The following is a 25544-nucleotide window of genomic DNA, read 5'->3' as shown; positions in this document are numbered from 1 at the left end:
GCGGGGCTCCGGAACCACGGCAACACGTGCTTCATGAACGCCACGCTGCAGTGCCTCAGCAACACCGAGCTCTTCGCCGAGTACCTGGCGCTCGGCCAGTACCGCGCGGCCCGGCCCGAGCCCCCGCCCGAGCCCGAGCCCGAGCCCGAGCCTCCGGCCGGCCGCGGCGCGCAGGGCCCCGGCGAGGTCACCGAGCAGCTGGCGCACCTGGTGCGGGCCCTCTGGACCCTGGAGTACACCCCGCAGCACAGCCGCGACTTCAAGGTGAGCCCGCGACCCCCGGCCCCGCCTGCCCCGTCGTCTTCCCGCCCTTCCTCCCGGCCCGCGGTTGTCCGAAGGGGTGCGGGCCCCCAGCCTGGGAGGATCCCGCGGTCTGTCGGGGAGAGTCATTCATTCATTTATTCATTCATTCACTCACCCAGCCCTCCATCCGTCGTGTATCTGTTAAGGGCTTACCGCGTGCCAGGCCCTGCGAGGGGCGCTGGGGAGGGAGGGCTCTGACCGTGGACGAGACCCACAGTCTTCCTGGAACTTGCGTTCTTGCGGGTGGGAGTGTTGAGCCTGGGTTCAAATCCTGGTTTTGCCACTTAGTAGCAGTGTGACCTCGTGCAAGGTACACAACCTCTCTGTGCCACCGTTTCCTCTCCTCTGGTATCGACCTCCTAAGGTGGTCGTGAGCTGCAAACTTGATATGTGTGGTTGAACCCTTTGAAATTACCCATTTTCGACACTAAGCCTTCCGGATTGGCACTTTCATAGGATTCAAACTAGTATGTAAGCTGCTTCCGTTGTGCATAGTACCATGAATATTTGCTGCCATGACTATTTTTATGGTAAACTTTAATAGGTTAAGGAGCTAATAGCAAATAGTGGTTTGGAGAAAGGAAAACCCAGCGAGCGATGTGAATTGACGTACCAGCAGGCTGCTTTAAATGGGGAGGGGGAGGTTAGGGTGACCTCTTGGAGGAGGTGGTGTTAGAACTGAGACTTGAGTAACCCCAGAGAGAGGCAGCCTTGAGGAGGTCAGGACAGTGGAAGTCCTTTGGTGGGAGTGAGCTGGTGCCCTGGGAGCCATGTGGCTCTGGGAAGGGCAGACTCTGTAAAGGGCCGCATGGGAAATAGTTCAGGCTTTGCCCATCAAGATGCAAAATCGAGGATGTTATGTAGGTACTCATATGACAAGAAAAAGCAAATTTCCACAAATATTCTATTGACTAAAATAAAAATAAAATAATTGAGTCCAGTGTTTCGTAATGCAGGTCTACTAATGAGAATGGGCTTCTTGTTTTGAAGAGGGTTACGTTTAGCTTAATTGGAGTTCAAAATTAGTGTTTCCTGTCATCAAATTGGTGACAAGTATTCATCTCTGCAAACCATTCTTAGCCCACGGGCCATACAAAAGCAGGCAGTGGGCTGGGTACGGCCCTTGGGTCCTTGTAGTGAGTGGCTGAGAGCAGAGTGTGGGCTGGGGCCAGATGGTGTCGGACCATTTAGGCTGCACTAAAGAAGTGGGCTCTTATCTAAGCAGAAGGGGAAGATGGTTTGAGATTGTATGAGGGCTACTTTTAGGTAGGAAGTGGATATAAATAAAATGAAATTAAATAGAATGAAATCGCACAGTGAGCAAGTGAATTCCTTTTCTCCTCTCTTTCTGTCCTGATCATGCCCAAGAGAAAGTCTCAGCGTGGTTGCAGCCCATCTTTACCACCTCTTGCTCACTCCCCCACCTTTGTTTTTAAACAAGGGAGAACAAGCTTCAAGTTAGAGGCTTTAGTAGGCAACAGGAGCTAGAATTTAATAAGGTTCTGTTTTCATTGGGTTTGTTTTTACATTTGTCTTCTATTTATGGCAACTGGTACTGGCTTTCCATTGGTGCTATGAAGCTTCTTTCTAAAATAATTTTGTTTAAGTAAAAGCAAATGATTTGATTAAAATGGTAATCTTTCTGAGGAGTCAGCACTTGGTAGAGGACGTACTTTCTTTTTTTGAGGAAGATTCACCCTGAGCTAACATCTGCCACCAATCTTCTTCTTTTTGCTGAGGAAGATTGGCCCTGAGCTAACATCTGTGCCCATCCTCTTCTACTTTATATGTGAGACGCCTTCCACAGCATGGCTTGATAAGCAGTGCATAGGTCCATGCCCAGGATCTGAACCAGGGAGCCCCCGGCCACTCAAGTGGCCTACTTTCTTGCTGAGGAACAACAACAAAAGGGGTGTGCCCCTCCTCTTTTAATACAGTTTACTTATGTTTTATTTATATTTATGTTGTTCTGCCCTGTTTTTCTCAAAGAGAAAAAATGTTTGCTGTTTGATCTGGGAAGTTTGAATGGCAATACTTGACTGGGATAGGGACTGGAAAAAAGTGAGATCCGTGTCGGAGATCTCAAAATAAGGAATAGGAGAGAATGGCAACCAACCAGTTACTATAAGCCTTTCTTTTTTCTCTTTGCTTGTAGTTTCCTGTAAGTAGCCGCAGCAATTGCAAACTTTTCAAGGTCAGAGCTACTGTGTCAAGGTTGGTTTTCTACTCTTTTCCAAAATGTGAAAATCAATTTCTACAGCATTTTTGTATGTGAACATTTCCATTGCTTTTTAAGAGGTTATGTTCATTTTCTTATCCATGAAAAAGCTGTGAACAGAAATGGGTCAATAATTCTACAAATGCAGAGGCTGATTTATAGGCATGCTTTGGCAAAGTTGAACAGATTCTTAGAGGCCCTATTTTTAAAAAACGTAATCTCAACCTTTAGTAGATTTCACCTTGCATTCATTCCTTCCTTCCCATTTATTGAGGGTTTACTCAGTCAGTTAGGGATGCATTCAGCGCAAAAAAGAGGAAGCTCTAATGATGATGCCTGAAGCAATAGAGATGTTGAATTAGCTCACACAGTAAGTCTGGAGGTAGGTGATTCTAAGGTGGTACACTGCCTCGATGGGCCCAACAAGGACCCAGACCATTTCTGTGTTTCCACCCTGTTGTCCTTAGCTGTTATTGGCTTTTGGTCCCTGATGTTTGTGAAGGTATGAAGTCATTAGGGCAATAAAAGTTCTTCCAGAAGTCCCCTCAGCAGGCTTCTGCTGACATTTCGTTGACTATAATCGTGTTGGTTGGCCACCTGTGGCTACATTGGAGGCTGGAAGGTGAATATTTGGGTTTTCCTGCCTTAATAGAAGAGAGGAGTAAAGGAGGAGTTTGCCCCCTCGGCAGCCTGCCAAAGTGCCTCACCTGCCATGTGCCAGGCACTCTCGTTTGGGGAAGACCCTGTACCTGCCTGTGAAGAACTGAGTCTAGTGGGACCTGGTAAATCCCCCAAGACATCGCTTCTCACACTTTAATGTGCACATACTTCTCCTGGGCATCTTGTTAGGAAGCAAATTTGCATCTGGTGGAGCTGGGTGGGGCCTGAGATTCTGTATTTCTCATAAGCTCCCTGGTGATGCTGATGCTGCTGGGCCAAGGACCATACTTTGGCCGGCAGGCTCCAGGGAACAAGTAATGCATCACAGAGCGGTGTTCTGATGGATGAATAGAAATTTGCTGGGCAGAGAAGCGGTGAGGGGGCATGAAAGGGCATGTGGTTTTGGGGGAACAGTGAGACATTTGGTGGCTGGTTACGCCGTGGAGAGCGATGGGGATGCAGAAAGTCTGGGAGAAGTGTGTTGTAAACGGGTTCTGAAGGGCTTTGTAGGCTGTGCTGGTTTGGACTTTATCCTCTGAAAGCGGAGAATCCAGATCCAGTTTTCAAGCAGGAGAGTAGTAGGGTCAGATCCACTCCCCCTGCAGTTAGGTAAGCCTCTTGGCACTGTGGAGGATTCCTTTTTTTTCCATGATGTTTTCTTACAGCCAGACTTGATGGGTATTATTTTGAGCATAAAGTTGAGGGGGCCTGCCCTGTGCCTGATTGGTTAAGTTCACGCACTCTGCTTCGGTGGCCCGGGGTTTCCCCAGTTCGGATCCTGGGCGCGGACCTAGCCCTGCTCGTCAGGCCATGCTGAGGCGGTGTCCCACATGCCACAACTAGAAGGACCTCCAGCTAGAATATACAGCTATGTGCTGGGGGGCTTTGGGCAAGAGAAGAAAAGAAAAAGTCGAACCCCAAGAAGGTGGATGCGAGGCATACTCTTCACCACAACCCCTCGCCTTTTGGTGGCAGACATCGATATTTGAGGCAGATACTCTTCTCTTGAGCTCACATTCCGCCTCAGGATCCTGCTCAGTTCTGGGCTCCGGGCAGGGCAGCCGTACCAGGTGATTGGAGTTGGCAGAGGAGAGAAAGCATTTGCCATCATGAGATAGTTTGCCTTGAGGTCTTGAAAAGCACTCGGCATGTCTTTGAATGTGCTTTTATCTCTTAAGCTTCCATAAGTTACTAATGGTTTTCTTTGTAAGTTTTTCAATTAGAATTCTTTCTTGCTTTCTGACCACATTGATTGGAGCTTAAGGAGCTTGCCTGTAATGGAGTTTTGGTTTTGGATGAGCTAAATAGTTGTTAAGGTTGGATTTTCATTTCCCAGAGTGAAATGGGTCGACTGGACCAACCCTGGTGTGCTTTAGGAAACTTCTCTAGCTGCCACCTATATAGTTTTTCTTTTTTAGGCAGATATTTTTCTCCTGCTCTCAGAGCAGTGGCTCCCAACCAGATGCTTCTGCCTTCTCCCAGCCTCTCACTCCTGGGGACATTTGGTGAAATCTGGAGACATACTTTGGTTGTCACAGCTGGGGTGAGGGTGCTACTGGCATCTAGGGGGGAGAGTCCAGGGATGGGGCTGTTTGTGACAGTGTGCAGACGGCCCCCTCAATACAGGATTTTCTAGCCCACCACGTCAGTAGGGCTGAGGTTGAGAAACTGTTGGAGGAATGTTTTGAGCCTCCCTAGCACAAGTTTCCCTTGCTTCCCAGCCTTTGGAATGGTTACCTTGCTGCTTTTTCTTCTTTCTGTGTGGATGTGTTTGCAGCAGCACTTCAGTAAAATTTGGACTTCACTGGCAGGATCCTTGGATCACTTTCTTTCTTTCTTTTTTGTGAGGAAGATTGGCCTTGAGCTAACTTCTGTTGCCAATCTTTGTCGTTTTTGCTTGAGGAAGATGGCTGCTGAGGTAACATCTGTGCCAGTGTTCCTCTATTTTATGTGGGATGCTGCCACAGCATGGCTTAACAAATGCTGCTAGGTCCACGCCTGGAATCTGAACCTTCAAACCCCTGGCTGCTGAAGTAGAACGTGCGAACTTAACCATTACACCACTGGCCTGGCCACTTGGATCACTTTCTTTTTCTTTCTTTCTCTCTCTCTCTCTCTCTCTCTCTTTTTTTTTTTGGTGAGGAAGATTGGCCCTCAGCTAACATCTGTTACCAGTCTTCCCTCTATTTTGTACATGGGATGCTGCCATGGCATGGCTTGATGAGCGGTATGTAGGTCTGTGCCCAGGATCTGAACCTGTGAACCTTGGGCCACTGGAGCAGAGCATGAGAACTTAACCACTACACCACCAGGCTGGCCCCTGGATCACTTAATAAAACAATGTGAGTAAGTAAAGCACTTTGGAATCTGAATACTAAATGTGCTGTTTAAGAGAGAATCAGCTTGTTATCTTAACTTTAATAGGATGCTAGCCTGGGTGCTCCAGATTCTTACAGCTGCTCTGTGATGTCTGGTACTCAGTGGCCTTTTGCAGTAAGTAAAAGACGAATGGTCATCTTTCAAGTAACAAAGATAAGTTTCATAGCAGTAGTTTTCAAACCTTCCTCCCAAAGAACAACTAGAACAGAGTGATCTTCTGATAAAAGAACTGTGGAGACTTCTTCCAAATTTGCAGTGAAGCTAAAAGTAATTGATGAATAGAATTTTCTCTCCCATATTTTTTTCCTTGAACTTTGGTGCGTGGTGATGCTTATTTATTAGTGAGAGTTCTCAGGTTACAAAGGGAATAAACGTGTATAAATGAGTAGTGGCAGACTCATGGCAAGCTACAGTCAGGCTTTCACTGGCTCCATCTCACACCTTTCTCCTGGGCTCAGGCTGGGAGCTCTGATTTCATGCTGCGGAAAATGAAATTGTGTAGGTCCCGTTTAGATTTCTGATGGAGTATGAAATAGAAAGTACGTCTCTTCCTGGTCAGTTTCCTCGTCTGTCAAATGCTGTCACTTTTGTTTTAGTGAAGCTCTAGATCTCTGGAGGAGAAAGGAGGTGGTGGAATCGTCAAATTGTAGGCTTGGAGGGAGACTTGGGTGAGAGGTGAGTAGTCCCTAGCCTTTCTGGGTGAGGGAACTGAGGGTCACCTGATGGCTAGAGGCCGAAGGACAGAACCAGAGTTCCGACTTGCACTGCTTGTCACCCCTGCGTTGTGGAGGCGCACACTGAGTTCTGCATCTGTGGTGGCCTTAGTACAACCACTGAAACGACAGGTCTCAACATAAAACATAAACAGGCAGGGTGGACGTGCTGAAACGTGTAGCATTTTTTCCCTCTAAGATTGTGGTGTAATCATGGTGAAAGTAAGGTCAACTGCAGCTAGCTTTATGTATGTGCTGCTGCTCCTCAGACGTAGGCACTTCTGGGAATCTCCCTTAAAAAGGAATCCTTTGAGCTATTTAAATGCATGTATAAACATGTATACATCTTTTACATTGATGGACTCATACTCTCCATATAGTTCTGTAACTTGAGTTCCTCCTTTCCCCTACCCTGGACTTGAAAATATATCACGGGTAGCATAGCTTTGGTTGTTTCTTGTTGATACATCCAAGGCTACCTCATTCTTTTTAACAGTTATATCGAAACCCACTGATGTTTAGGTTGTATAAAGGTTTTAACCATCATAGCCAATCCTTCAGCATACATCAAGTCTCCTTTTCTCAAGGATGAGTCTTAGAAGTGGCATTGCTGAGTCAAAGGGGATGTGCATTTAAAATGTGGATACACCTCACAGATTGCCCAGCAAAAGGTGGTACAGGACAAGATCCTCTGACCGATCCGTGGTGCGTGCCAGGGTCTAGCCTCCTGACATGCTCTTTGATGGCCCTGTTCTTCGTTTTTCAAACTTACAGTTATTTTCTTTCACGTAGATCAGTGTTGTTTCCTCTAGGTTCGCCTTTTCTCCACTCTTTTCAACAAATGAATGTTGTTTGAAAGTGTCCAGCTGATGTATGGAGCTTCTCAGGTGGTAAAGGGGAATCATCAGAAAGCATAAGAAAATTTCCAAGAGGACTAGTTGGGGAATAAAAATACATGGGACAGTTATGGAACTCCGTGTTTGCTGTCTTAAACCACTTTTACTGAGCAATTATTGTGTGTAAAGGGACGAGGTGAGGGGAGGGGTTGGAAATAGAGGATTAAATTCAAAGATTATAGGAAAGGTTCTTGCCCTCAGAGAACTTCCCTACTTGTAGGGAGGCTGTTTTAAACTGTCCTGACTAGGAAAGTTCAGAGAAGGGTGAGATGTGGTGAGCTGAAGTGTCAGTAGAAGATGCTTTCATTGCCAGCAGTTAAGCTGCTACTACTTTATTGAGCGCTTGACTCCATGCCAGTGCTGTGCTGGTCCTTGGGTACAGTGGTAAACCAAACGGTATGGTAATGGTGAAAAATTGGTACAAGGCCATGTGGTCCCTTCCTTCCTGGAAATTTTTTATTGTCATAGGGGAGGCAGATATGAACAAATACACACTAATAAATATGAAATTTAAAGTTATAAGAGCTAGGGAGGAAAAGAGAAAAGGTATGAGAGAGAATAATGGATGTGGCCAGGCAGGGGGAATGAAAGGTTGCAAAAGGCCCTGCAGTGGGAAGGGGCTGCATTTGAAAGTCGGATTGGCCTTGTTCGCAGCTTAGAGAGCCAGGAGGAGAGTGGGATAGACGAGGCTGGGGAAGAGATAGGCAGAGGCTGGGTCCTATAGGGCCTCATGGCCAAGGTAAGGGGTTTACATTTGATTCTAAGAGCAGTGGGGTGCTGTTGCAGGTTTTAAGCAGAGTTCTGGCAGGATCTCATTAAAACGTGGATGATCCCGCAGTGCTGAGTAGTGAATAGAAGGGAAGTGGGCAGACCAGTTGGGAGGGTTTTGTGATAGACCAGGTAAAAGTGGTGGACGGAGATGGAGAAGTGGATGGGTTTGAGATTTATCTGGAGGTAGCCCGCACAGGGTTTGCTAATGGATTGATTCAGGAGCAGCGTTACTTGAGGAGCAGCAGTTTTGGGGGGATCAGGAGTTCATTTTTAGATTAATTAGGACACTCACGAGATGTCTGGTGGGCAGCTGGATAATGGAGTCTGGAGTTCAGATGATTGAGACGGGCTCTCTGGAGAGAAAGATTTGGGAGTCATCAGCCTGTAGATGGGTTTAAAGCCATGGGATCTGGCTTAGAATGGGATTTGAAGGCTTGGATAGTTAAGGAGAAGAGAGATGACATTCCAGGTTGTTGGGGAAATTCTGGGCAAAGGCGTAGAGATGGCACATGGTCTAGGGACAAGGAGGCTTGGTTTGGAGCAGTTTTCTCAGCCTTGGCACTGGTGACATGTTTGGCATTATTGACCGGATAATTCTTTGAAGTGAGGGGCTGTCCCTGTCTTGTGGCTGTTTAGCAGGGTTCCTGACCTGTCTCTGCTGGATGCTGGTAGAGTCCCCTTCTCCCACCCCGGTCTGACAATCAAAAATGTCTCCAGACATTGCCAAATGTCCCGGGGGGCAAAGTTGCCCCGCTTGAAACCACTGATGTGGACAGAAGGGGAAATAAATGTAGATGGCTGAAGAGATGAGAGGGGGCAAATTGTGGGTGGCCTTGAAAGTCTGTCACAACGGTTTAGCCTTGAGGCTGCAATCAGTAGTGCCTCAATTGCGGCTTCTTGAGCTGTGCAGACACTGATTTGATGAAAAAGATGTTTTAGAAAAACAGGTCTGATGGTGAGCAAAAATGAATCAGACAGAGGAGAAAGTAAATGCAGGGAGAGGACAATCACAGGTATGAAGTGAGGAAGAGGAGGAGGAAAGGGTGAGTCCAAGAGACATTTTGGAAGACATGCTGACATTATTAAGGAGACTCCAAGAGATGGAGTGGTAAAGGGAAACTGAGGTTTCAGACCTGGGTGATGGAGAAAGTAATGGGGATGGATATCTGATGGAAATGGAGCATTTGGAAGGGCAGAGTGGTTTGTGGAGCATATGGGGCAGAGATCATGCATTTAATTTGAACATGTGGGGTTGGGGGTCATGGGATATCTAACCTAAGAAGGGGGTTCCTAATAGACAGTTGGAAATATGGTGCGATTTAGGACCAGCTGCATAGGCTTGGATTCAGCTGCATAGAGGTCATGATGGAAGCCTGGGGCATTGAGTGTCTCAAAGTCAGAGGCCAGAGGCCAGGCCCTGGGGGAAAACTAAAAATAAGAGGTTGGGAGGAAGGAGAGGATTTGTTGAAGGGGCAGTCACAGGTGGGTGGAAGACCAGGAAGGCAGAGTCGTGAAACCTGCCTGCCTGCTCTACGGTTTGACTGCTTGCTCTCAGCCCTGAATACAGTGCAGAGCTGCAGAAATGTCAGTTTATCCTCAGATTCAGGTTGGTATTTGGTAGACATGATTTATTAAGTCCACTGACTTGTTGAGCACATTTCCCGCACTGGTCCTCTGTTGAAAGGTCCAGGGAATATGAAGATGAGGGAGATGGTCCGTTCCCTGAAGGAATTCAGGGTCTAGAAGGGAAGAGAGGCGGGTCAAGAAACAATTGCAGTGGGCAGGATGAGTGGTGTGATGGAGATAGCGCAAAAGTGCTGTGCAAATCCAACAGGGAGATCACCTGAGGGAGGAATGGGATGGTTGTGGGGGCACTGAAGAGGTGGTACGTGGACTCTGTCTTGAAGGATTTATGAAACCACCATTCTGAGGTTTTAAATATAGCTTTCCAGCCAGCAACATAAACCAGCACTAAATCTGTTGTTTTGATTTGCTCTAGTGTGGTTCTTTATACATTTGCAGGGGCAGAGCTTCAGCTTGATCCCAGGGCAGTGTGATGATAACGTTCCTGCACTCACCCTGCTGAGCACATTGCCTTAGAGTGCCGTCAGTGTACATTTTTGTACTTGTCCACGTGCATGCGTAATCTACACAGTTGCTATCCTCCTGGCCAGACCATTGGATCATGATTCTTTTCATGCAACTTATAAAATATTTTTCCATGTGTCTAAGTAGTACTCATAATACAGTTTAATGTTTAATGATATTTATGGTTTCATGTTGCTAAGTGATCATTTACTCATCCAGTCCTTTGTTATTGGGCGTTTCCCCCCAACTCTTTTTTACTAGAATGAACATGAATCATGTGTATAGCCTTGTGTTTTGCCATGTTATTTATTTAGCATAAATTTCCAGACATGTCCTCAGAACATCAAAAGCCTATGAACATATATTTTTTTTAATTTTAGTTTTTTAAAAATTTTTTGGGGAAGATTAGCTCTGAGCTAACATCTGCCGCCGATCCTCCTCTTTTTGCTGAGGAAGATTGGCCCTGAGCTAACATCTGTGCCCATCTACCTCTATTTTATATGTGGGATGCCTACCACAGCATGGCTTCGTAAGGGATGTGTAGGTCCATACCCAGGATCTGAACTGGTGAACCCCGGGCCACTGAATGGACTTAACTGCTGTGCCGCTGGGCCAGCTCTTGGATATCTTTTTGACTTCTTATATGTGTTGTAATATTACTCTTCAAAAACAAGAAATTAAAAAAATTACAGTGCCTCTAGTTTGATCATAAACTTCACCCAGCCCAGTGAATGGTGCGTGTTGGATGCTGAAAAACCATTTGTAGAGTGAGTTGGCTTGTATAATTTTAATTTATCATCAATTTATATTCATTCTTTGCACATTTGTCTATTGGCTTTTTTCCCCAATTTTTTTTTTTTGTGGTTAAATACACATAACATAAAATTTATCATTTTAACTACTTTTAAGTACAACTCAGTGGCATTAATACAGTCACAGTATTGTGGAACCATCAACCACTATCCATTTCCAGAACTTTTTCATCATCCCAAACAGGAATTCTGTGAATTAAGCAGTAAGTCCCCTCTGGACACTGGTAACCTCTGTTCTACTTTCTGTCTCTATGAATTTGCCTATTCTAGGTACCCCATATACCTAGAATTATACAGAACAATACACAAAATCCTTTTGTGTCTGGCTTTTTTCACTTAACATAATGTTTTCAAGAGTCATCTGTGTTGTAGCAAGTAGCAGAATTCCATTTCTTTTTATGGGTGAATAATATTCCTATATATGTATCTACCACATTTTGTTTATCCATTCATCTGTTGATGGACACCTGGGTTGTTTCTGCTCTTTGGCTATTGTGAATAATGATGCTGTGAACATAGGTGTACAAGTATTTGAGTCCCTGTTTTCAGTTTTTTTGGATTGTGGTAATTCTATGTTTAACTTTCTGAGAAACTGTCAAACTGTTTTCCACAGTGGCTTCACCATTTTACATTCCCACCAGCAATGCTCAGGGGTTCCAGTTTCTCCACATCCTTGTGAACACTTGTTATTTTCCTTTTTCTTTTTGATAATAGCCATCCTAGTGTGTGAAGTATTTCATTGTGGTTTTAATTTGCGTTTTTCTAATGACTAATGATCATTAGACTTGGGCCATCTTTTCAAGTGCTTATTGGCTGGCTGTTTGTATCTTGTTTGGAGAAATGTCTATCCAAGTACTTTCCCCATTTATGAATTGGATTTTTTCATGTTGATGTTGAGTTGTAGGAGTTCTTTATGTATTCTGGATATTACTCCCATATCAGATATGTGATTAGCAAATATTTTCTCCCATTCTGTGTGTTGTCATTTCACTCTCTTCATACTGTTCTTTGATGTACAAAGTTTTCAATTTTGATGAAGTCCGGTTTATCTGTTTTTTTGTGTGTGTTGCCTTTGCTTTTGGTGTCATATCTAAGAAGTCATTGCCAAGTCCAATGTCATGAAGTTTTCCCTCTATGTTTTCTACTAAGAATTTTATGATTTTAGCTCTTATGTTTAGCTCTTGGATTCATTTTGAATTAATTTTTGTCTATAGTGTAAAGTTACTTCATTCTTTTGCACATGGATATCTAGTTTTTTCCAGCACCATTATTGAGACTACTGTTCTTTCCTCATTGAATGGTCTCAGTGCCCTTGTCAAACATCAGTTGACAATATATGTGAGGATTTATTTCTGGGCTCTTTGTTCTACTCCATTGGTCTGTATGTCTGTCTTTATTTCAGTACCACACAATGATGATTACTCTAGCTGTGTATCAAGTTTTGAAATCAGCAAGTTTGAGTCCTCCAACTTTGTTCTTGTTTTTTAAGATTTTTTTGGCTTTGGAGTCCCTGGAGATTCCATGAGTTTTAGAATAGGCTTTTCTATTTCTGCAAAAAAAATGCTGTTAAGATTTTCCTAGGAGTTGCACTGAATCTGTATATTGCTTTGGGTGGTATTGTTATCTTAACAATATTAAGTCTTCCAACCCATGAACATGGGATATCTGTACATTTATTTATGTTTTCTTTAATTTCTTTCACTTAAGTTTTGTAATTTTCAGCATACAAGTTTTTCACCTCCTTGGTTAAATTTATTCCTGAATATTTTATTCTTCTTTGATGCTTTTGTGAGTGGAGTTGTTTTCTTAATGTATATTTATTTTGGATTGCTCAGTAGTAGTGTATAGAAATGCAACTGATTTTTGTGTATTAATATGGTATCCTGCACTTTGCTGATTTCATTTATTAGCTCCCTTAACAGTTTTTTGTGGCTCTTTAGGGTTTTCTACATATAAGATCATGTCTTCTGTGAACAGGGATAATTTTACATCTCCCTTTCCAATTAGGATACCTTTTATTTCTTTTTCTTGCCCTAGTTGCTCTGGCCAGAACTTGCAATACTCTGTTGAATATAAATGTTGAAAATGGGCATCCTTGTCTTGTTTCTTGATCTTAAGGGAAAGTTTTCAGTCTTTCACCATTGAATATGATGTTAGCTGTGGGCTTTTCAGATATGGCCTCTATCTTATTGAGGAAGTTTCCCTCTGTGCCTGGTTTGTTTAGTGTTTTTATCATGAAAGAGTGTTCAGTTTTGTCAAATTTTTTTTGCATCAATTGAGATGATGTGATATTTTTCCTTCATTCTATTAATGTGGCATATTACATTGATTCATTTTCCTACGTTGAACCTCCTTTCATTCCAGGAATAAATCCCACTTGGTCAGGGTGTTTATTAGGATTTTGAATCTCCTTTCCTTTTTTCAAAACTTTGTAATAGCTCTTTATAGGTGCTATTATAGATGTAGATGTGTGTAAGGTAACAACTTCATTAAGCCTTTGATACATTTGATGTAGCTATTTCCCTCAGTCTCTTACTCTTTTAGTTTTGTTACTTTTGTGTGTTATAGAAGGTTTTAATTTATATTTTTGAACCTGTCCCTTTCTCTTATTAGTTTTGTTACCATATAGCTGAAAAAGTTATTCTTGCATATAGGATAATGTTTCTATTTTATTTTTTGTTAGTTTTTTCCTATTAGGTTCTAAAATATTTATCTCTTCAGTAGTTTGGAGTTTACTTTGGTGCATGTGTAAAGTGGGGATTGATTTTAAGGTTTGAGATTCCCCGTCTTGTATAGTGTAGGGAGTGGCTGAAGTCCTGAGCTGGGGAGCCAGACTGCCTGTGTTCAGATCCTGGCTGCATCACTTTAGCCCTGGGGCCTTGGGCACTTAACTCTCTGGGCTTAGTTCCATCATTTGTAAAATGGGGATAAGAGTATATCTACCTCATTTGGTTATTTTAAAAACAAATAAGAGAAAAACTTGGCCTGGCATGTCATCAGTGCCGAGCAAATTAACTGATAGTCACCCCAACCTTATCATCACCCTGCTAGTTTGCAGAAGGCTCCTCCATATTTAGAATTTTATGTTCTGTTTCTGAGTTTTGTATTCTCTTTCATCAGTACTTTTATTGGTATCACATGGCATTATTGTTGCTTATGCTTCTTTTCATGTTATTTTTTCCCCCACTGTGAAACATTTATATTTGCAATATTAACTCGATTAAAACCAGTGCAGAAAAGTTCTTAGTACATTGGGTAATAGGTGAGCTATCTTGCTATTCTTTAAAAGTTCTCCAGACACATTTTAGAATCATTTTGTTAGGTTTCAAAAAATAAAGTAACCCTGTGTGAATTTTAGTGTTAAATATCTACATTAATTTGGGACAAATAACCATCTTTGCTGAATGACTGCCTGTCACCTATAAAATCGGTAACTTTCAACAAAATGTAAACTAATAACAATGTTATAGTAAGAAAGCCTGAATTGACTGATAACTGAGGAAGAAATAGAAAGAGTTATTAAAAGAACTGCCTGTTCTCCCAAAAGATAACGGAATTGGATGGATTTACTCATACATTCTTCCAAGGATCAGATAATCCTGGTGTTATATGACTGTCAAAAGTGTAGAAAAATTTCCTCTCAAAGGCAAGAAGATTCTGTTTCTTAAACCTGTTTGTGTCTGGCTCCTCCATTCCACTGTAATCCCACGAAGGCAGTGAGCCTGTCTTATTCAGCATGGTTTGTAGGAGGTGCACAGTGTGTTGGTTCATCTGAACTGAAGATGCCACGAGCAGAGACAGCTTGCAGACCAGCCTCAGCTGTCCACGTAGACGTGCTGCTGATGGGCCGTTTCTGCTGTGGGCGTGGGTCAGACCTCGCTCGAGGACTGTGATCGCTCTTGGGCTTTAAGCTATGAGAAGAAGGGGGAGAAATTGGAAAAGGGGGTGACATACCTCAGTAGACAGAATTTTTTGAGCAAGTTGTCTGAAAATGAAATGAGCTGCCTTATATAATAATATTTTTATCAGCAGACAAATTAAAGCAGAGTCTTGGGTGATATTGTAAGGGAGAAGCACGTACTACATACTAGATTGGGCTGGACTCAGTTTCTTTCCTTTTCCTTGTCTCCTGCTTTTTCTCTGAGTTTTGAACATATGTAAAATGTATATTTGAAGCAGAGTTGACAGTGATTGACAGCTTTATGGGTGTGTGAAGGGTGCATAAGAAGGAGGAGATGAAAATAACTTTGAGGTATTGACACAGGGTGTCTTGGGATGGGGGCTCCTCAAGACTGGAAGCACAGAATGGAAAACGTTCTGGAGGTGGGGGGGATAAGTTCGGTTTTAGTCAGGTCATATCATATTTGAACATGAATCCTAGGAAAGCTTTATTTCTGTAAGTTACATTTGTTGAATGTCATGTATCAGGCACTGTGCAGAAGTGAATCATTTAAGTTTTTGGTGACCCATGTAGAAGGGAGCTGATCTGGTCTAAATATGGAAGTCTCTCTAAATCAATACAGATGTAGTAATGTGGATGCTTTGATACAGATGTAGTAATACAGATGCTTGTCCTGAGTTACAGATGCTTGCCCTGGCTTAGTTGTTTTACATCTTCCTGTGTCTGGCTGAATGTTTTTAGTGGACTCTGCCACTTTTGTTTTGTTATTAGCGTGTGGTGTGATGGATTTTTCCTGTCCCCATCTATCCACTCGCCACAAGGAGGGTCTAGTAAAAAGGGCAGTGTTCTTTGTTTGTGTGGTTCCCCACAGCTGTTTCCTATAGTAAAGACTCTGGAAAACAATGACCTCATGGTTTCCACAAAAAAACCTTTTATATATAGTAGTGGAAAAGAAATCATTCAAAACTGAGTAATTTAAAGTTCTGTCCTCTGTGGCTTTTTCCTTCAAAAATATTCTTGTTTGCTCTGCTAATTAGTTGTTCATTGGCTATTCCTCAAATGACCTTTTGTGTCTAACAAACAACATTTTTGCAGTGGAGCACATCGAGCTGTCTTGTCTTTCATTTCATTGTGATCTTTCTCTGTTTGGAAATCATTGTTTTCTGCCGCAGACTGTGGCAGTTCCTAGAGGAATTGACCAGTCCCCGAACATCTGCTGCTTTTTACCTCCAGTTGTTGGGCTTGGATGGCAGCAAACATGGTCCACAAACCAGCAGTTCACGCTTTAGATTTCGTAGGACTGGTCAGGAAACACTTTTGTTGCTTGAACCTCTGTAAGCTCATCACCAGCTCCGTAAATTCTTTGACTTTAACTCTTGGACTTCTCATATTTAAGAGCAAGGTAGAGCTGTCTGATTCTCAGGAGATTTAAGAAACAATAGTAATCGTAATAATGAAGTACCGCTTATTCACGTGAAGCCAGATCATTTGCAAAGTACGTTCATATACAGTTTTTTCATTTAATCTTCACGACAGCCCTGTGAAAGAGGCTTTGTCATTCCATTTTAAAAATTAGGACATTGGGATTCAGTGCTAGTCAGTAGGAGAGCCAGATCTCCAAGCTTGTGTGGTTGTTAGGAAAGTTACAGGAGAAGATGGAAGTGAGGGTTTAGTGTGGAAACTCTCACACAGTCAGTTTTCCAGAAATGGTGGGTGGTGACAATGGAGGTGCTCGTTCAGGTCTGTGGTCGTGCAGGTGCCCTTCGCCATTTCTAAACTCTCTTCCAAGTGACGGTTTTTACTGCTGCCAGATTAATCTTCTTCAAGTTTACCTATAATTACATTATTTCTCTTCTCAAAAATTGCCTTTACTTTTTCTTTTATCTACAAAATGTGGTATAAATTTCTTAGCTCGGCATTTAAGCTCTTCCAGAAAAATGAAATAAAAAAGGCATACATAAGGGGCTGGCCCCGTGGTTGAGCGGTTAAGTTCGCGCGCTCCGCTGCAGGCGGCCCAGTGTTTCGTTGGTTCGAATCCTGGGTGCGGACATGGCACTGCTCATCAAGCCACGCTGAGGCGGCGTCCCACATGCCACAACTGGAGGGACCCACAACGAAGAATATACAACTATGTACCAGGGGGCTTTGGGGAGAAAAAGGAAAAAAATAAAATCTTCAAAAAAAAAAAAAAAAAGGCATACATAAAACCAGGTCCATTAAAAAAATTATTAGATTCAGTAGACATAAAATTACTGTTAATTAGCTCTAAGTGTTTCTAAATGCTCACTCTCAGTTTCTGTACTTATCTTGTCATGGACTGGTGACAAAAGCTCACAGATGGGCATCTGTCTGTGGATCACCTTGAAGAGTATGACTGTGGAGCCTCCCGGTCTGATTTTGCCAGTTGTATTCCTGTAGCTTGAATTAAAATGTTCTTCTGTCCCTGTATTTCCTGTAAATTGGTAGTTAGATTAGATGCTTAATGAGATTCAGGGTTGAGTTCCCACCCCCCTTTTTGGTAGAACCGGTTTGTGAGTGGTGTTGTAAACTTCCATCAGGAAGCTATAATGTCTGTTTTTGTCTCTCGTAGTCTTAGCAGTCATTGATGGTTATTCCTTGATCCATTAGTTCATTATGTGTTGAAAAATGGTGCTGTTATAATTTCAACATTCCTTCTTCACTTATTAGCTGGAACACTTCTATAGAGACTCTTGCCCTTGGCACTTGTTTACCCCAAAGTAAATTTGGAGAAGGCAAGATAAATACTTGATTTTTTCCCCTCTTTCTTTTCCGTTTTCAAAATAATTACTTGATTTCCAAATGTGGTGAGTTTTTTGTGGTAGCTCTATGAACTCATGGATTTAAGTGCATATTTGATGTTTACGGTTATTAACCTTATTGATGCTGTAGGGGAAGAAGACAATTCTTCTACCTTCTAGGTCCTTCTGACTAGTCTACAAATTAAACTGACATGAGACAGGATAACAGGAGAAAATCAAACAAAGCTTTATAACATGTATACATGGGAGAAACCCAGGAAAACTGAGTAACTTGCCAGAATGGCCTAAGCCACCACCATAAATACCATTTTCAGCTAAAGACAAAGGAGCATTTGAGGGTACTGGTTTGGGACTTCAAGGAGGAAGAAGGTAATTTACATGGAGATGCAAATACATATGGGCCAGCTACAGACAGTGTGACCTGAGAGACACATTTTACATTACATTACAGTTATCTTATGGTATTAGCTCCTTCCTGGAACAGGCCCTTCTATTTTAAATTCTTTTAGGCAGTTAAGGGGAAGGTCAAAGCTTCTTTGAGAGTCTTTTGTTCTTAAGAATAAGCCAAAGAGACACATTTTGGGGTGGCCAATTCTCATCCCCCACAATGCTCAAATTGTCAGAATTTTGGCCATTGGGACAAGTTGGCTCCTAAATCCTTTTGACATGATACTGGTAATCTGTGATGTCAGACCAGAATGCAGGAAATTAAGATATTCCAGGCTCAGTTTATACATTTCCTGCCTGGACTCAGTCATTTCTTTAAGGAGCCCTGGTTTGTTTTGGTGCCCAATGGTACTGAGAGACCACTGTCTGGGCACTAGAGGTACATGTGGTTTCCCTGTCTTCTAAGTAGACAGAGCTAGGAAATGTATACTTTTTTTTTTTAAGGTATAATAAATCATGAATTCATATTGATAATTCCATTCAGGATTTCAGAGTTTCAGTTTAACCTCGTTGATAGTACGTTTGTATTTCCATCTCCCATGCTGAAAATCCTATTCTTAACACCAGTGTAAATTCTCATTTGTATTATCCCACAGTGCATTCATAAGTCTTAGAGTAATAATCCCAATACTACCACCAACAGTATGAGTATTTGAAAAAGGTTCATGTCTTGTCCATAGGATATGACCTATGGACCTATACTAGAACCGAATACTCAAATTAATGTGGTTTTTTTTTTTTTTTTTGAGGAAGATTAGTCCTGAGCTAATATCTGCCACCAATCCTCCTCTTTTTGCTGAGGAAGACTGGCCCTGAGCTAACATCCGTGCCCATCTTCCTCTATATCTGGGATGCCTGCCACAGCATGGGTTGCCAAGCCGTGCATAGGTCCACACCCAGGATCCAAACCGGTGAACCCCGAGCCACTGAAGCGGAATGCGCGTGCGCTAACTTAACCGCTGTGCGACTGGGCCGGCCCCAAATTAATATGTTTTAAAGTCACTTAGAATCGTTATCAGTATGGCTTTGTTACCAACTGGATACATAGTTAGATTTATTTGTTTCTTTTTGCTTTTGATTTTGAAGGGTTGCTTTTTAAAATTAATTTTATTGCATAATTAGGTAAAAAATAAAATATATGGTCTGAAGTCTTATCTACAAAACAAGGTCTATTCAAAGAAGTCTAGTTTCTGTCTGATTCCTACATCCTATTCCCTTTCTCCCTAAATTTTATGATTTAGTCTTTTATTTTAATGTAATCAAATGTTTGTGTTCGTGTTTTTCTCTTATTTAGATAAATGGTAGCACACTGTGTATAATTTTATCTGTCTTCCATTTTACCTGTAGCTAACATGAGTGCTTACCATATGCCCTGCACAGTGGGTATTTCCTTTATTCCTTATGACATTGTAAGGTGGATGCACATATTATTTCTGTTTTACAAATGAGGAGACAGAGGCATGTCTGCAGACCTTTAATTCTGTGATTCTCTTTATTCCACGTAGTAATTGGTCCTGTCCCTTGTGTGTGTGTGCTTGTTCATGAGTGAATGAATGAGCAGGGAACTCACTTCTGTATCTGCTTTGCTTCGAGCAATGATGGGGACAGAGAAAGGCTGTTTTTAAAATGTGGGGAAGGAAATGCAGCCTTTTCTTCAAAGTCCATCGCTCTCTACAGCTGGAGAGGAAGAGTAGTAAGAACCTCTTTCCTGATCAGAGGTGCTCCTAGTATTAAAAAGATATGTTAACTTGGAATGTGCTTTAATCTTATCCTAAAATAGGAGTCCCTTTTGAACAGTGCAGTGACAACTTGGTGGATTGCCCTCATTTTAGAGGCTTTGTTCTGTGGAAGTTATGATAAACCAGGAGAGCTAAAGAAAAGAGAAACTCCTTTAAAAGCAACAACTCATGAGAAATAACTACTAGTTAATGATTTCAGGCTTTTAATAGTGACAGGAAGGAAGGAAGGAGAGAGGAGAGTAGCCTCATTTCCCTGCAGGCAGGAGAGAAAGAGGAGCCTTGGCAGCTTTTTATCTTATATGCAACAGGAGGAAGCGCTGGTTAGGTTGGAGGCCTGTTGGTCATTCCTCTTTGAGGCTCTGTTTTGATGTCAGGCAGCTGGTTAGACTGTTGTAACTGCCCCCTACCCGCTTCCTAGGATTCTCTCTCAGGCTTCAGGCCGTCAGCCTCAGAGGCTCAGTGCTGGGAGGAGGGCGAGGGAGCTAGCTACAGCTCTGCTCCTTTCCTTTGGAAAGTCTGTGATCCCATGAAGTTTGAATTTAGTCAGAATCCTGGTGCAGCTGAGATCTTGGGCTGGGCACTGAGTCTCACTTTCCTTATTTTCCTTTTCATTGCTGTGCAATAATATCAACCACATGGACTGTGATGTTTAACAACCATGGGTTCCTTTATACCTGAGTGATGGGAACATTTTAGCAGGAAAACTCAGCCAGCCAGCCAGCCCACACAGCCACTCAGCCTGCAGGAGCAAGCCTGGGACATAGTAAAGGGACCTTGGTGGGAAGATGTGGAGGATCCTGCAAAAGGCACTGTAGTTAAGTGCTAAAGAGAAGTGTGTCCTGCCTCAGAATTTCTCTGGGTCTGGCCTTGCAGCTCTAATTGTTTGATAGCTCACCCTTGGTGCATGTGTCCTTTAAGTTTTGACCCCTTGAGTTGTAGACTGTTTTTGTAGGAGTTGTCTTAAAATCTGCAGTGTTAGCAGTGCTAGATGACTCACTGAGGCATCTGTCCCCCAAGAGGGTACTTTTCAATGTGATATGTTGTGTGTCACTGTGTTGGCATTGTATGAGCTTTTTGAGTCACGCAATAACAACCCGTACATCTGGCCTTTTGGGGAATAAATCTTTTATGTAAGTTACTTTCCAGATAATTATTTATTTGAACATTGGTCTTTAAAATTTTAACTATTTTTTTTATAGATGGCTTGATAGTGTATTTCACACGTGCTATCCCAGCAGGAGAATCTGGACTACTTGGCTCTGTCTGGTAATTTACAGTCTTCTTTGTGAGCATCATCCATTGCACTCTTTTTCTGTAAGATGGAGGTTTCTTGGGGCCAGTGGGACTATGCAGGACTTAATGAATGGTCCTGGATTGCTCTATTGTTTGAGTTCTTATTTCTGCTGTTTGTGATACTCCCTCTCACTCCCCACCGTCTTCCTTCATGGGCCTTCCTTCGTTTTCTCTTGCTTTGTCCTGGGAGCCTCTGCCTCCTACTTCCTCATTCCTGTGTTTTGCAGTTTCTAATTTGCTTCTAGTTAAGTAACCAGATAACTAGAGTCAGCTTTAAATAAGACTAAATAAACTGAGTTAGGGCCTGAGGGTCTGGCTAAATTAGGAAACTTGAGTGTTTTCCTTTTTGTAGTCAACTGTTTTTTTTTTTTAACTTTTTAGTGAAGTATGGCATACAAGCGGAAAAATGCATACATTATTAGTGCACACCGTGTTGAATCCTAAATCCTAAAGTGCTACTGTATCACCCAGACTGAGAAAGGGGATGTCCAGCACTCCAGAAGCTCCATCTTTTACCCCCTCCCAAACTCTACCTTCTCTGTCCTCGCCAAGGGTAACCACTCTCCTGGCTTCCAACACCATTGATTAGTTTTGCCTTTTGAATTTTATTAATGAAATGATAAAGTGTATATTCTTTTTAAAAACAGCTTTATTGAGATATGATTTGGATACCATATAAAATAATTCACTCATTTAAGGTATACAGTTCACTGGTTTTTAGTATATTCACACAGTTGTGCAACCATCACCACAATCAGTTTTCGAACATTTTTATTATCCCCAAAAGAAGCTTCATACCCTTTAGCAATCACTCTTCATTGCACCCTGACCTCCCAGTGCTGGGTTTCCACTCATTTACTTTCTGTTACTACAGATTTTCCTGTTCTGAACATTTCATATAAATCAGTCATGCAACATGTGGCTTTTTGCATTTAGCTTCTTTCTCTTAGCATGATGTTTTCAAGGTTCATCATGTTGTACTATGCATCATACTTCATTCTTTTTTATGGCTGAAAAATATTCCATTATATGAATATGCCATGTTTTGTTCATCTCTTCACCCGTTGATGGACATTTGGGCTGTTACCATTTTTTACCTATTATGAATAATGCTGCTATGAATGTGTACAAATTTTTGTGTGGACATATGTTTTCATTTCTCTTGGGTATATACCTAGGAATGACATTGCTGGGTCATATGGTAATTCCATATTTACTTTTTGAGCAACTGCCCAACTGTTTTCCACAGCAGCTGTACCATTTTACATTCCCACCAGCAGTGTGTGAGGGTTCCAGTTTCTCTACATCCTTGTCAACCCTTGTTAATGTCTGACTTTTATTATAGCCATCCTAGTGGGTCTCTCATTGTAGTTTGATTTGCATTAAATATAGTATATTCTTTTGTGTCTGGTTTCTTTTGCTAAAATTCATTATGAGATAACATCTATTTTGATAAGAAAAATATCTGAATTATTGTGGAAAACTTGGAAAATACATAAAAGTTGAAAAAGGAAAATCGAAGATGGATAGAAGTTATTTTGCATGTTACTTTCTTGTTTTTATTTTTCCTTTTGTGTGTGTGTGTTAACATAATTGGGATACAACTGTGTATATAGTTTTGCATTATGTGACTTTCATTTCATATTGTATTGTAAGTCATTTTTGTCACAAAAAGTCTTCAGATGGTTGTATGAAGGAACTTAACCTATTTTTGGATAGTTTCTGGTTTCAGTGAACATATTTTTTACATAAATCCTTCTCTTTTTGATTATTTCTTTAGGATATATAGAAATGAAATTCCTGGGTCAGTGATTATCTATTATGAACGTTCTTAAATCATATTGTTACTTTATTTTACAGAAGGATTATGCCATTAGCAGTGTAAGAATGTCTGTCATACCGCACTGTTGCAAAAAAGAAATCTTCAAGTTGATAAATGGAAAAATAACCTTTTCTTGTTCTAATTTGCATTCATCTCTTCTTTGAAGTGGGAACGTATCTATGTGACAGTAACATTGTGATAATTTAGGGAATTACGCTATTTTGATTTCACAGACTTGTCTTTGTTATCTCTGAATTCACACTCTTCCATTTAGCCTTCATATTCCAAGGCAGTAACCAAGGCCTGTACCGACTAGAATTGGTCAGGGTTAGGGCAGGCCACACTAGGGTAGGAAAGTTCTAAATGGACTTTGCTAGGAAACCCTGGAGCCAGGATGAGCTGGAGGCTTGCCCCTGCGCTGGTTTTATGCGCTCTGAGTCTTGTGGTGAGGGTTGAAAGACCTGGCGGAGGCCAGGATTGATTTGGAGACTACACCTGTGTGTGGCTTAGGCGTCAGCCTGGCTTGACCGCAGTGTTGAGTGTGGTGAAGAGTGCTACAGCAGGCCCATGACTTGAAAGCATCTTTAGCCAGTTAAAATTTTATTGGGAGTACTCTGGGTTTATGGCAATATAAATACATAATTTATAGTGAAACTTGCTGCATCTCTATCTGCTTATGAATAATATCTCTTGGTTACTACTAATTGATGTTTCAGTTATGAAAATGCAGTAACAGAATATTGATTCAGAGCAAGATTATTTCCAGAATATTTTGAATCCCTTTATAAAATTGGCCATTTGGTCAAAAACATTTTAGATTTGTTTATCATCAAATACCAATATATTCAGATCAAGAGGATGTATACATTGCTTCTTTCTGTGTTTGTGTGTGAACACACACACAGTGACTATCGAAGAAATAGATGCATGTTTGGCCTTGGGGTAGTTCAAGGCCTGACCTCATGCCTTCCCCACTTCTTGTCTTTCCCACCCTTTCCCACCTCCAAGGATGTGTAGGTTACTTTACTTCCATCCCAAAGAGGAGTGCCACTTAGAACATTGATTGGCCCTGTGCTGGTGAGTAGGGCGTGTGCTGAGTTCATAAGCCAAGCCCATGTTTCTCCTTTGTTTCCCTCCACTTGATCAGGAAGCTAATGCTGCTGTTCTGTTTTTCTCTTCCTAGGACTAAGCTTTCACCTCCCACCTGGCAAGCCAGGGTGGCCTAAAAAGGCCCCAGTGGGTGGCTGTAGGCATAAACTCTCTTCTTCTCTCTCTCTCCCTTGTTTTTCTTTGATGCTACCTGCTGTCACTTTTTTCCCCTCAGTGGTAAGATCGAAAGATTGGTTTGGGCTTAGGTTTAATATTAATATAGGCAGAAAACTCTGGTTTAAGGCTCCCTAGATCTGTCCAGCAGAGAAAAAAAGAAATTCTCAGCATGGTGCAGCCTAACTCTTTGGGATTAGGGGCCAAAGCCTCAGCTAGAAATAAGGTGTCTTTTTTTGTTTTGCCAGCCCTGTTTTCTTTGCATAAGATTTGGGTTCCCTGGCCAAAATACCAGGGTGTGCTGTCATAAGATCACCCTTAAGTACTTGGTTATTGTTATCAACAAATTCATTTTAGAAAATGTGAAAAATACAGAAGTGTATTAACAAGAAAAAGAAAATTCACCTAAAACTTGCTATTCTAAGTTAACGACCGTTGATGTTTTGGTGTATATTGAGAAGAATAAAAGACAAAAAGGTAGGGCTGCCTCTGTGGCTGAGTGGTTAAGTTTTCGTGCTCTGCTTCCGCGGCCCTGGGTTTCATCAGTTTGGATCCTGGGCAGGACATGGCACCACCCGTCAAGCCATGCTGAGGTGGCATCCCACATAACACAACTAGAAGGACCTACAACTAGAATACTCAACTATGTACTGAGGGGCTTTGGGAGAAGAAGAAGAAGAAGAAAGAAAAAAGAAGATTGGTAGCAGATGTTAGCTCAGGTGCCAGTCTTAAAAAAAAAAGACAGAAAGATCTTTAAAAATTTTTTTTAAAAAGTTTGAAATCATGTTCAAGTGTAGTTGTGTATCTTCTTTCCACTTAATTTTATTATGTATTCATTTCTTCATGTTTTCTAAAACTCTCAAACATTTGTAATATTCCATGGTAGGAATATGTAATAATTTCTTAGATATTTAGATGCTTTTCCAGTTTTTCTGTTTTGACTTTTAACTGTTGAAGATTATTACATTCCCGGTGTGACGACCTTTTAGTTACATCAGGACTGGGTATTTACTTTTTTGGTTGTAAGCCAAAATTTCCCCCACTTCCTCCTTAAAAAAAAAAGGCTTCATCTTACTATAGTTGGGAAGAATCTTAGATTGTGTTGGAAAATGACAGGGAGACCAAAAAGAAGACAGTCTTGAGTTACTTGATTGGATGCGTAGACACATTTTGGTGACTCCAGCTGACTGTAAACTTGGAGCGACTGGGCTTGGCCATTTAGAGTGTGCTGGGAAGGGTGGATGGGATCAGAATTCGTCTCCACCAGCAGAGCGGCTCGGGCAGTATAAAGGGAAGAACACGCCCCTTTACATTAGCTGGTGAGAGAGACATGTATTTCTCCACAGCCAGACTGTCGTCTCTCTCTTGCTTGCTTTCTCTAGTGTCCTAGGACACTAAGGCAGGACATAGTTCTTTACATGCTGCAACTTGATCTTCTGGCATATTCTGAATTCCTCCC

The 25544-nt window shown here is 41.9% G+C and overlaps 1 protein-coding gene across 1 annotated transcript in view; it reads left to right on the top strand.

Moving 5' to 3' along the window:
- USP31 (ubiquitin specific peptidase 31) overlaps window positions 1–25544 on the top strand; it is a 69664-nt gene that overhangs the window by 548 nt on the left and 43572 nt on the right. The window contains exon 2 of the mRNA XM_046666444.1: window positions 5–264. Coding sequence (XP_046522400.1) covers window positions 5–264 — 260 coding nt within the window. The remainder of the gene's footprint in view (window positions 1–4; window positions 265–25544) is intronic.

This window comes from Equus quagga, chromosome 7 (genome assembly GCF_021613505.1).
Source record: "Equus quagga isolate Etosha38 chromosome 7, UCLA_HA_Equagga_1.0, whole genome shotgun sequence".
Lineage (NCBI taxonomy): Eukaryota > Metazoa > Chordata > Mammalia > Perissodactyla > Equidae > Equus > Equus quagga.
This window is presented reverse-complemented; position numbering and strand designations above follow the sequence as displayed.